Source organism: Embiotoca jacksoni, unplaced genomic scaffold, assembly GCF_022577435.1.
Source record: "Embiotoca jacksoni isolate LCO1_2020_lvr unplaced genomic scaffold, fEmbJac1.0.p SCAF_5, whole genome shotgun sequence".
Taxonomy (NCBI): Eukaryota; Metazoa; Chordata; class Actinopteri; family Embiotocidae; genus Embiotoca; species Embiotoca jacksoni.
This window is the reverse complement of record NW_027185403.1, coordinates 14978013-14990724: the sequence shown is the minus strand read 5'-3', so window position 1 is coordinate 14990724 and position 12712 is coordinate 14978013. Positions and strand designations below refer to the sequence as shown.

General features: G+C 45.1%; 1 protein-coding gene and 1 long non-coding RNA gene across 3 annotated transcripts in view; one reads left to right on the top strand and one right to left on the bottom strand.

Moving 5' to 3' along the window:
* The window catches only part of ebf1a (EBF transcription factor 1a), a 55941-nt gene extending 44426 nt beyond the window's left edge, over nt 1-11515 (top strand). The window contains exons 12-17 of one of the 2 annotated variants that reach the window (XM_069170397.1): nt 2335-2400; nt 3077-3239; nt 4469-4648; nt 6639-6836; nt 7086-7154; nt 8504-11515. In XM_069170397.1, the coding sequence (XP_069026498.1) occupies nt 2335-2400; nt 3077-3239; nt 4469-4648; nt 6639-6836; nt 7086-7153 (675 nt within the window). In that variant the 3' untranslated portion in view covers nt 7154; nt 8504-11515. The remainder of the gene's footprint in view (nt 1-2334; nt 2401-3076; nt 3240-4468; nt 4649-6638; nt 6837-7085; nt 7155-8503) is intronic. The other variant, XM_069170398.1, reaches the window with a different exon arrangement.
* Nucleotides 3282-4427, bottom strand: LOC138210948 (uncharacterized). The gene is made up of 2 exons (XR_011179300.1): nt 3916-4427; nt 3282-3816 (listed from the first exon to the last, which is right to left on the bottom strand). It is a non-coding gene; the product is annotated as an uncharacterized lncRNA (long non-coding RNA).
* Nucleotides 11516-12712: the final 1197 nt, after the last annotated feature.

Below are 12712 nucleotides of genomic sequence, written 5' to 3'. Positions count from 1 at the left end.
ACGCTGGCAAAGTCTCATTGGGGGTGTTTATCAGCCAGTTTTTAAACTAGATAAACTCACTGAGAATATATTTCATGAAAGTGGCACGTTTTGCGAGGGCATTCTCAACCAACCCTTGCACACACACTAAGGAGGGGAAAAAACTGGATATATGACACTGCCTGTTCAATCTCTGTATGCTGGGATCCACCGTCCAGCTGAAAACAGCCCCCACACTGAGCTGTAGCTAATAGTCCGGCAGTCACATTGAGGAGGGAGCGCTGGAGTAGCCAGACTGCTGGGTGTTTAGCCAAGGCTTTGGTGTAGCTGGGGGTCTGGGGCCGGCTAATGAGTGAGCGCCCTGCCAGACGAGGCCAGGCTCTGCTCTGGATCAGGTTCCTCTTCCTGTTGACGTCTCTGCGGGCCTGACTTTACGGGAAGAGACCCTGCGCCCAGGAAATGGTCTCCCCTTACAGCAGCAGAGCAAGGGAGGCAGCGCGGCGCTAACCACATTTATCTGTTTATCAGAACGACTCTGGAGCGCTGCCTAATCGCGTTTAGCTACTGGACAGATCCTTTCGCTAACGAGAGACCAATAGGTACAGACAGGGCACAAGACCACGAGAGAGTGATTAATAGAGAGAAGAACAAGAGGGAGACGAGAGAGAGGAGTTTGGAGAAACAAGTGAGGAGATGTTAGAAAAGGAGATGCACAAGCTGTAAGTACTTCAAGGCCCTATGGAGACGGCGCTGAAGGTCCGGTGCAGAGTGGCGAAGAAATAATTCAAATGAAGTGACGGAGGTTTCACGTGTCCTCCCGGAACACCGTTACACTCCAGCTGCAGATCTGTTTGTGTCCTAATGCCTCATACTTCCCTCATTTCCCCTCCTCCTCCTCCTCGTCCTCGTAACCCCCCCCCTCTCCTCCTCCTCCTCCCCCTCTTCCTGCCCCCCCCACCCCCTCCTCCTTCTTCCCTTCATCCATCCATCTACCTATCTGGCAATCCCTGGGAGGCATGGGGCGTCGAGTAAAAGCAGAGAGAAGGAAGCGAGGAGCGGTGCATACATACTAAAGAACCACTTACCTTCCTAGGGCCTCTACATCTCTCAATCACCTCAAGCAGGCCTCCTCTCTGGTCTCCCCTCTTTCTGTCTCCCCCTCCTCTTCCCCCTGCCTCCCTCTCTTCCTCCCCCAGATAGTGCTAGTAATGGGAGGTTAACACAGAGGCAGCGCTCCCATTATTGAGTGAATTTAGCACCTTGGACAGCGCTCTACAATCTTTATTGCTTTGCTGACCCTCTCGTCATGTCCTGGGTGTGCTCGACAGCCTCCACATGTGCACGGTTGCTTGTGCGGCTTCGCCTGTGTCTGCATGTGTCTGCGTGTGTGTGTGTGTGTGTGTGTGTGATATGAGGTCTGATTGAAAGGCGGTGTGTCACGGAACAGAGAGCACACATGCTCCAGGGCTTGTTCACAGCCAGGGATACACTCAAGAGAGTATAACGCACAGCGTGTGTGCGCGAGTGGGAGAGAAAGAGGGAGAGAAAGAAACGAGGAGAAGGTTGGAGGGGAGGGGGCTGCAATTTTCTGGTTGTCGCGCCTCCAGCATATATCCTGGCCCCGGCACATTAACTTTTAAAAAGGGTTTCGTAGGGCTGTAGGTGTCTACATCACACACACACACATATAACGACTGCCTGGAGTCACACACTCATACACTCAGGGAGGGAAAAAAGAATAGAGACAGAGCGAGGAGAGAAAGGAGGGTAAGCGGTAGAAAATGAGCGCGGGGAAAGCGGTAACGCTACGTTAGGATAAATGTTTGATGTGGGAAATTCCACTCGGCGGTTTTCACCTGAGCAATGATGTTCTACATTTATCAGACAAAGTGGATGCAGGGCTATTCACTCGGATCATTACCAGGGTTAATACAGGGCAGGAGACGGGTGCGTCCCAGCTGACGAAGGGAGTTGTATTGCCGTCAACCTGATGATATGTTGTGTTAAATGAGATTGATGCGTGATCATGTACGCTCGATTCATGATCCATCAGTGACAGAAGGGAGGGAGAAGACGTAGAAGATGTTTGACTGATAGAGAGATTTAGGCTCATGTTTTATTCACAGATAACAGTATCTTCCCTCTGCTCTCCCAAACTGCCCAGCGAGTAACAAAGTGCTGGGATAGGCCCATTTCTCTTCCTCTCCCTTCCTCCGTCTGCCTTTTTCCTCTCTCGCACTCTCTGTTCTGCATTCACAGCATAATGTAAGGAGTGAAATGTAATAAAAGTGACTGAACTCTTTGGGCCGTCACACTCGTGATCAATCCCCTTCTTCTTTCTGCGTTTGATTGTAGGAGGTGATTTTAAAGAGAGCAGCAGACCTGGTGGAGGCCTTGTACGGGATGCCTCACAACAACCAGGTAAACACACACACACGCATACCAAAACAAACACAAGCACATACATGTATTTTAACACAAACATCAGTGTCTCATCGTAGGTGAAATTATGTTTGTGGTCCGGACCAGCGGCAGCGTTTAAGGCGGCGTCTCCGCTGGTCCTGCAGCACCCTGCTGGGTTCACGCAAGATCCGGAACCCACAAACACACACATGGGAATGTGTTTGTGCTTTTATCATCTCGTACGCCGGAGAGGAAGGGAGAGGAAGTACAATGAAAACTAAATGTAGAGGGTGGAGAGGAGGATAGGGAGAGTACAGAGGCAGATGGAGAAGAGGAGGAGAAGTGGGATTAAGGCTTGACTCTGAAGGAGGAGAAGAGGAGAATGGAAACACGAAGCAGGGAGGAAGAAGCAGGCTGAGGATTTGATGAATCTGTTAATGAGCCTTTCCTCCATTAACTGGAACCAATCCCACCACTTCCAGTGACCACTGATAAAAAAATAAAAAAAAAACACTCAGCTCTGCTCGGTTTACATGCGCAATATCTTGCGTGGAAATCTAGCATTCTGTAAGAGAGGCTGTAAAGTCTCCTTCCAGGCTATATTTTCTCTTCTCTTGTCTTGTCTTGTCTTCTCTTCGCTCCTCTGTTGCTGACCACAGCTTCTTTTTTGTGTTTTTTTCTTCTTCATTGTCAGGAGATGATTCTGAAGCGAGCAGCAGATATCGCAGAGGCCCTCTACACAACAGTACCACGAGGGCACAACCAGCTAGCGAGTCTTGGCAGCAGCTCCGTCCATGCTGGCATGATGACCGTGAACTCATTCACTGGGTCAGAGGTGGCGCAAACAGCCAATCAGGGTGAGCGACCGCATCAGGAAGCAATTAATCGATTATCTTGGGGAAAGTCACAGTGATTTATTTATTTATTTCATTATCAGGATGGATAATGAAAAAAAAAATGTAGTCGTGGAATAGAGATTTTATTTTTCATGTGGGAAATTCAGAGAGGGTGATTTAGGAGCTTGGAGTAAATTAAAAAAAAAAAAAAAGTCTGAAAAAGGAGGGAAGGAGGAGGAGGAGAGGAGGAGGAGGGGGAGGGGAGGAGGAGGAGGAAGGAGGAGGAGGGGAAGAGGAGGGGGGCAGCAGAAAGAAACAGGGAAAACTTGAAAGGTGGAAAGAAAGACGGTGAGAGAGTGAAGAATGGAGAAAAAGAGAGCCATGGATGGAGTACGATGGAGAAATATGAGTGGGTCCTCGGGGTGTGTATATTAGACCGGGGTCGGCCCCTGTCTGACAGAGAGAGATGTGGGTGCAGTCAGCGGTGATTCATCACATGTATCAGGGGAACAAGAGGAGAGTGGATGGACCGGCCTCTGGAAGGTGTCTCAATAATTCCAATGAGCTTCCTCGGCCCTTCATCTTCATCTGGAAACATCTGCAGATATGAAGGAAACAAGAGATATCAGCTGGTTAACTTGTAACCCAGAGTTTCTTTCCAAATCCAGAGCAGATACGACCGGGGAATTGATGGTACCTAATTATGTAGTGGGTAGAAGTGTAGTGAAGAAGTGAGACGACAGTAGTGAGAGCAGCTCTTGTTGCACAGGAGAGAAATTCCTGATGTTCAATTCCAGATGTTTCTTTTTCCTCCAGCGTCAGCATGTTGGACCTGAGACATACTGTGTATTTATAGTCTTCCTATATTGTCCTCCTTCTGTTCACTGCCCCTGTAAAGCATAAAGCAGAGAAAGGTCCTGTCAGAAATACTGGCTTCATTCTTTATAAATTACAGGAGAGCTGCAGAGGCCTTTTAGTGTTAATTGCCTTATCAATATATGTAATTTTGGAGAGGAGCCAGAAAGGTTAAAGGCCTCTTGTTGCAGTCGTTGGATTGTCGCTATATCTCTCTCTTATCATTCTTCCTCCACTTTCATTGCTTTCTCGCTCTGCCATATGCTGTCTAAGATTTTTAGAAAATTTCTCTTGGCAGCGCTGCATGGAGGCTTTCTCGTTCAGTTTTGACTGCCATCTGCTGTACAACCTAACACCTCGTCTCTCTCCGTCTCCCTTTCTTTTCCTGTCTATAGGTTACAGTAGGAGTACAAGCAGTGTGTCCCCCCATGGTTATGTCCCCAGCTCCACTCCCCAGCAGAGTAGCTACAGCTCTGTCTCCACTAGCATGAATGGCTACGCTAACTCTGGCATGGCAACCCTGGGCACCTCGCCCAACTTCCTCAATGGATCTGCAGGCAACTCGCCCTATGCTAGTGAGTAAATACACCACATACTCGACCCGGAAACCAAGAGAGGGTGACAAATCAAGGCAGGGGAGGCCAAACAGATTGAATCGGGGCTTTTTCGAATGAAACAGAATATTCGTCTGACAGGAACTGAGGTGGAAACCAGAATTGACACACAGGGAGAAAGATTTGCAGTTCAGCTGGCTCATCTGTTTCTTTAAGAGCAGAGTCAAACGCAAATCCCCACTTTATTGGCCAAGGGAACAGATCACCAACCACCCCCCACACCCCCCATCACACACACACACACACACACACACACACACACACACACACACACACACACACACACACACACCACCACCACCACCACCACCACCTCTGCTCACACACATTCACCCTCTACATTAAAGACCCTTGATTAAATCAATAAACTAATTGCTAGAGAAGCAATTCCATTTCAGCTCTTTGATTCCTGGGTGTTAACAAGTATTTTAACAGGCTCATCGGCCCCACACAGACACTTTCAATCAATGGCCCCTCGGCCTGCCTTTGTAGGTCCAATTTTCATTAATTGATTAGTTAGGCCCCTTCATAAATGGATTATGACTTTATTGCAAGGATTTGTCAGGAAGAGCCATAAAAGCTAAGTGTTGGATAATAACAACAATAAAGGCAGAAGCAGATATCAGAGGGCAGGTGAAATACGACTCAGTTGATTGTAAAATCACTGATGGGGAAAATGCTCTTAGTGTATTAGCAGACAAAAGACAAACCAGGAGAAGCGGATGGATGAGATGACGTCAGTGGATTTGCTTTGTAAAGATAAATGTGTGGTCATTTTGTCTGCGTGTGACGCTTATGGTCGTGATTTAAAACCATATCCGCTATCTTCAATAAATTTAATCTCAAGTATCCAGATATTTTACACAAATTCTGGGGAGCTTTTTATTCAAATGTTGCCGTTTTCTTGTTTGAACTCTTCACAGAATTAAATCCAGAGCTCTAGTGGTAATGCGCAACTAAGGTGGATAAATTCAAAGAGAGCACAGACACATTTAATACTGGAACATTTTATGGAAAAATAAATCTCTTCTATTAGACTTATGATCCTCAGTGATGAAGTCTGGTGAACTTTGACATGTGACCATTAGCCAATAGCAAGCCATCTTGACACTGCTGATGTTTGCATCTGTGCTAACCTACATTGGTCAAACAGTTACAGTAGCAAACTGGTGATTATTTTCTCTCGTTATTCTGTGAAATGAGCCGGGTATCCCCGACATCACCAAGCTTTTACAACTACATACTTTCTGAAGGCACAGATGAATTTGGCAGTGCTACATTATGACACACGGCTAACAGCATCTTTAAAGTGCAATAATAATAAACACATGCAAGCAGTGAAGAAATCCATATCTGTCAAGCAGATGTTATCAGCTCATTTGTTTTAATTCATTGGAACCACTGGCTCTGGATGCTGATTAAATCTCTTGCATGATTATCTGTGATAAAGGTGACGTGAGAGAGGCATTTCTTTTTTTTTTTCTTTTTTTTTTTACAAGTTGCCCTGCAAACAAATTACGGGTGCAGCACCCCCGGTAGGTGAGGAGATGTTTATCAACCTGCTGTGCCCCTTGAGCTCAGGATGAGTCATCAAAACAGACTGATCAGAGGGGAAAAAAGGCTGAGGGCTGTTTTCGGTGCAAGTTTCCAACTAAACCCATTTTTTTTCTTAGCTTATGGAATATCTCATTGCCAGGTAATTGCTTAACAACACAAGAGGTTGCAAAACAAGTCTGAGCCAGTTGATCTGAGTCCAAAATATTATCCCTCCTGCCATCATCCATTGACCAGTCCCTTTCTGTTCGTCCCGTCTGCCCGTCCTCTGCCCTCGGCCCTCTCTCTAAACCCCGTGTCTGTCTTCATCTTTCCACCCCGTCCTTCTTCCCTGACATGCACCCTGGGACCCCCTCCCTCCTTAAACGCCCTTTCCTGCCCGTCTCTCTTCTCCCAGTCGTCCCGTCCAGCCCGACCATGGCGTCGTCGACCAGCCTGCCCTCCAACTGCAGCAGCTCCTCCGGCATCTTCTCCTTCTCGCCAGCCAACATGGTGTCCGCTGCCGTGAAGCAGAAGAGCGCCTTTGCCCCCGTCGTTCGACCCCAGAACTCCCCCCCTCCCACGTGCACCAGCGCTAATGCTAACAGCCTGCAAGGTAAGCAGCTCCACAAGTGGCCACATTTATTTACATGGCAATGAATAAGGAGCTACCGTTAACGTGCACATTCAAAGTATATTTACGTCCTCGAGCTTTAATCCTGCTCTTCTGCACCTCTTATGATAACAATTTCTCACTTTTTCTCCCTTCTTTTTTTTCCAATCTTCTTTTTCTTCCTCCTCTCCACTCCTTGTTTTTCTTTTCTTTGCCTCCCCTGAACCCCTCCACTCTCCTTCCTCACTGTAGATCAGTCTTTTGTGGACTCTAGCAAGTACTCATCAGCCAGCTCTCTGCAGGGCCTGGCCTTCTCCTGAAGTACGTTATCCCTCTCTTTCGTTTTCTCTTTCTCTGTTCTGTGTCCACTGCGCACCATCCCACACCGCTCATTTGCACCATCCTGCCCTACCCTTCCTTCTCTTTTTCTGTTTTTATTTGTCACTCTTGACTTGTCAGAGAGACAGCACGCCACACCATATGTGTTCTATTTCCTGTTTTCACTTCCTGCTTCCTGCTTCCTGCCCGCGCTCCAGTGGGTGTCTCTGTAGGGCGGGGGAGGAGGGAGGGGTTGTTATGCCACCGCGGGTCACTCTGCACTCCCATTTCCATCGAAGGCAGCGCAGGGTCGTCTGCTCTGCTCGTCAAGGCAGGATGTTGTATGGTGTTGAGATCCTGAGAGAGAGAAAATGATGGATGGGAATCTTTATCAGAGCCCCAAGCTAAGCACTTCCTCACTTCCTCTGTCGGCGTTGATGAGCGCTGACCACGGTGACCCAAGGGCCAATGGCCACTGCACGCTGATCGCACTGACACACACGCACACGCACACACACACGCACACACACACACACACACACGCACACGCACGCACACACACACACACACACGCACACGCACACACACACGCACACGCACACACACACGCACACACACACACACACACGCACACGCACGCACGCACCATTCTGTTAATCCCAACAAGCCCGGGACACTTAGGAAATAACCTGGGAATTAGTGGATTGAAGAGAGAGAGAAATCAATAGAGAGCCAATATGTTATATGAAAAATTCCTCCCTGTGATGGGTTCTGTGTAAAAGACAGAGCCGGGGAACGGGGTGATGGGGGGAGGAAGCGTGTGGGGAGGAGTAGATGTAGGAGTTGGAGGAAGGTAAAAATATGAGCCTCTGACAGCCTCATGGATTCCATTTCCATGTTCGAGCGTTGAGCCTAATTTCATCGCCTCTGTCATCCCACACCACCGCATTCACTCTTTATCTCATGTTTGAATTATGCTCCATGATGCACAATTGGCTTACACAATGTAACTGCTAACAATTAACAGTGGCAGCTCTTGCATGAAGCTGTTCACAAGGCCTGCGAAAAGTTGAATGATGCTGTCGGTGTGCGCCAAGTTAGCGGCACAGCGGAGAAAAATGTTTTGATTCAGGGGGCCTCAGAATGAAGAGATAATGAGGGAGAGTCGTCTTTGTTCGCCAGATGCTGGAGCACATTTCTGTTATGTGACTGTTGTGATGACAGATGAAACCCAGCAATCACATGACTGACCTCTCCCTCCCTCCCTCCCTCATTCTCTTTCTTTCTTTCTTTCTTCACCCCTCAATCTCCCGTTCGCTCCCTCTTCCTCCCCCTCTTTTCCCACAAAGCAGCAATCCCTGGGATGATCGTTCCACCCATGTAGAGGATCTGGGATAGCTGGAGATTTGAGAATATTGAGGGGAAAAGACAAAGACGGTAGCGGAGTCTGGCGAGTCTCTGTGATGCTCCGGAGCTGAACTGAAGGAAGTCAAGATAAGACGCAGGACTCTGTTAAACTCAGGCCTTTCCATTGGGATTTCATCTGGAGGGATAGGGGAGAAGAAAAAAGGAGGACAATATGAACCTTTGTGATGTTATTTCCCTCTTGGTTGAATTAGTGTAGCTTCTCTGACACCGCGTTGGATGGACTGTATAGAGACTGATAGTTTGCCCACAGTGTGACACTGACCTCATGAAAAGAGCATTTATTTATCTTTATGTTTATGCCTGTAAGGTTTGGGTTTGATTACCGGGGGCCCCACTACGTCTTGCAATCCGTAACTCGCACAAACAACAGTGAAGTGTTGGTTTGGCCACGAAGTTTACATAACTTCTGTCACAATAGAAGATGCTTTCCCTTAGCTAATCCGGCTCACTAAAACCGCATAACAACACGCTGGCCAAATGGAACTGAGGTCAGCAACACAAAAGAACAAAGAAATACTGAAAAGAACAAAATCAACCCTCAATTTTGCTGCTAATTATCCCATAAATCTAAAAATGGTCTATCAAAATCTCCCTTTGCTGTTTCAACATCAGAAACCATGCCTTCCTTTCTTTCTTTCTTTTATCTCATTTGGTTCGTTTGTTTGGATTTTAATAAAACTGTGAGGATTGAGCTGTTTGCAATATGCTTTTCTGCTTGTCATGTGAAGAAAAGGTGATGATTTTTAGCCAAATTTAACATTTGTGTCGGAGATTTTAAGTGAAGACTTAAAAAGCCAGAGGATGTGTGCGTCCAGCCAGCACTGTACTGAAGGAATCTAGCAAATATCAAATTAGAATAAATGCGTGATATATGTGATATATTTTTGTATATAAAAAAAAAAAAGTTGAATTTTTCATTTGACATTTCTTTTCTTTTTTTTTTTGCAATAGCTATAGTTTGAAATGTAAACATTAAATGTCTTAAGGCAGCTTCTCAGTACAGAAGATAGATTTACTGTGTGTTGTCAATAATCTCATCTGTTAACCATGAGAAACATGGATTTGGATACAAAAAGGGGATTCCTGTAAAATATCCTATAAATAATGTATTTATCCCTTGTATTTGTACATTGACTCTCACCCTCGTTTAGTTGTGTTGTGTAAGTTTAATACAGTAAGTGAACATATTTCAGTGTTTTGTTTCATTATTTACTGTTGTCTCTCACTATTTAAATGTGACTTTTTTATTGTTGTTTTTTTTTCATTTGTTTTGTATGTCGATTGTTTTGCATTGGTATACCATGCTTTCATTTGTTGATTGAAAACATGCCATTGTCTATTTTTGTATTATTTGTAAGTTAATAAAAAAAAGTTCCGTTTTTTTCCTTATGAAAATGTTTATTGTATGGCAAAAAAGTAGCATCTTATTCAGAGTATTTGGTTGAAGTAGATTTTTTAAGAATATAAACACACATTAATATATACTGTAAATCTATATCTTTTTGTTTGAACTCTTCGAGGCTTTCAGATTGATACTGTTCTTGAACTGATAATATGCATGGGTTCTTCTCTTGGGTGACTCTTTTTTTTGTGTGTGGAAACCAAGAGAACTAAGAAATTGCTCTGTTTTTTCTTTCTTTGTGTTCCTCTTTTTTCCCCTCTGTTCTTTCTTTTGCTATGTTATTTATGCCTGCTTACATACTGTATCTATATACTCTTTCTTTTTTTTTTTTCTGTCACTGTAATCTTTACCAGCAGTCTAGATGCCTTAACAATGCAAACCCATTCTTCATTCAATCACGTGTACAGTTTTCTACCCTCACCACAATTGTCTATTGCCACAGAGGAATTCATGAGAACTTGGGGACAAAGCACAAACCCACTCTGTTTGGTGGTGAAGCCAGACTAGAATACAAAGAGCCATAATTCAACAATCACAAACACCCCGATGTACTATAATACTACAGCAATGGCACGCTTTGAAGGACAGTCGGAGCGGCCGGTCTCAGCTGCACATTAGTGTTCACAGAAACGCGCATCTTTTTTTTTTTTGTAGCGATTATGTAGCTTCTTTTTTTTTTTTTTTTTTCAATTAATCAAATCATTTCAACAGCATGGTGGTGATAGTTCTCGTTTACTGCGGGATCACAACAGTGTGACAACACAGAGCTGTTTTAATTGTAGTACAGAGGGGCGCACAGTGAAGACAAGCACTGTCACAGCACAATTTTAATCTCACACACGGAGTCGTAGTTCTGACTCCAGTATCTGACAGCCGATCCCCCAGTCTTTCTCTCCCCGTATCCGCCTTTGGACAACACAGCTTCATTACAAGCTAAACAGAACAAGAACATGTGAGGAAGCAATGAAAGGGAGCTCCTTGGCCCATCAGCCATTTCTGTAGTCTTTTCTTTGTGTCTGCCGTGTGTCTTCAAGCTGTTGCTGGACAGAGAATAGGGCTTTTCTCTCTGCTTTTCTTTTCTAGAGCCTGGATTTGTTAAGTGGGTAAAAAGGACCGTTTTAACAGAGGCGCCTGCTGACAGACGAGTGTTTTTCAGGCACTTGTGTGCCTGTGCCGGTCTGGGCCGGGGCGGGAGGGGCCGCAACATATCTGTTTCAAATGAACTACAGAGGTCTGTTGTCATACAATGGCATCTTTGTAAGCAAAGTTCCATCCTGAATATGAATATCAGTAATGGGTGACAAAGTTTTGTATTTAGGTAACAAACAACAAAAAAAAAAATGCAAACCAAATAGCTGGTGTCTATTTTTTCCTCTGTTTGTCTTTGACTGCAAATACACTGAACAGCTCTATGATATAAGGGAAGAAAAAAAAATTCTACTGTATAGATTGTTATTGTTTTTGATGAAAATTGAGCTGTAAGATAACTTTTGGACTCTCACAATGTTGAATTAAAGTTACCTCTTGTCTGTGACTTTGTCAGGTGTCATTTTATTTTGAAATGTGCCTTTTCAAATGATCACCTAACAAAAAATGTGATTCACAACCCATGGAGCACCGAGGAGGATGGTTATTATGAGTTACTTCTATTTTCTGACCGACAGTTTATTCTCCAAATATAGCTGACAGGCAGTTGACTGAGAAAAGAGAAGAACTGACTATACGACTAATTCCACAGGTCAGAAACAGGCCGGCATCCCTTCCCCCGCTAGGCTCCTTTCTCTAATGAATCTAATTCATTAATGCATTACTGATGGCATGGTGAACATGGTTAGCCTGACAAGTTTCCTCCTAAACATATTAGTTAATGATGATTCCAAGGTTATTAATTGCAAAGGCACCAGCCCACCATAATTGAGTCATCATTTGCATACCCGGTCATCAGCAGAAAATTAATTTCTTTTTTTTTTTTTTTCTTTTTTTTTTTTTGCATATCTAATTTAGAAAGCTGCGATTGGATTAGCTCGTGAAAATAGCGGATCCCAGGATTCTGCTGACCTCAAAGTATTCCAGGGTCTCCACGGTAACTGGAGGCTTCCGTAACGCCAAGGGGGAGAGCAAGACGACCTGGAAGTACTGATGAAATGGTAGGACTGATAAACACTGTGTGTGTGTGTGTGTGTGTGTGTGTGTGTGTGTGTGTGTGTGTGTGTGTGTGTGTGTGTGTTTTTGCCTTCTTAATTGCCCAAAGGTTCATAACTGCACAGGGCTGTTTCTCCAGTTTATCTAATAACAGAGTTGATAGTTTGCTGACAAATAGTAAAGTGGGTGGAAGCGTGTACAATTTAGCAGTAAGAGGTGGATTATTGAATGATGGAGGTTGCACACTTAGTCCTGAGGAAAATGAGTCCCGCAGCTTTTGATTAGCAAGCCGAGCTCCAACGTTGCATTGCACCAGGCGGCTCCAGGGATTCAGTTTCCCCAAATGCAGCTTGCACTGCAACACACACACACACACACACACACACGCACACGCACGCACGCACGCACACACACACACACACACACACACACACACACACACACACACACACACACACACGCACACGCATGCACACACACACGTTCATAAATCATAAATACACGTAGACAAAAGGTGAACCCATTTTGCTCTTTATTTCCAGCAGCTTTTCAGGCCCAGATAGACTGGTCAGTGTGGGAGGAGGACAAT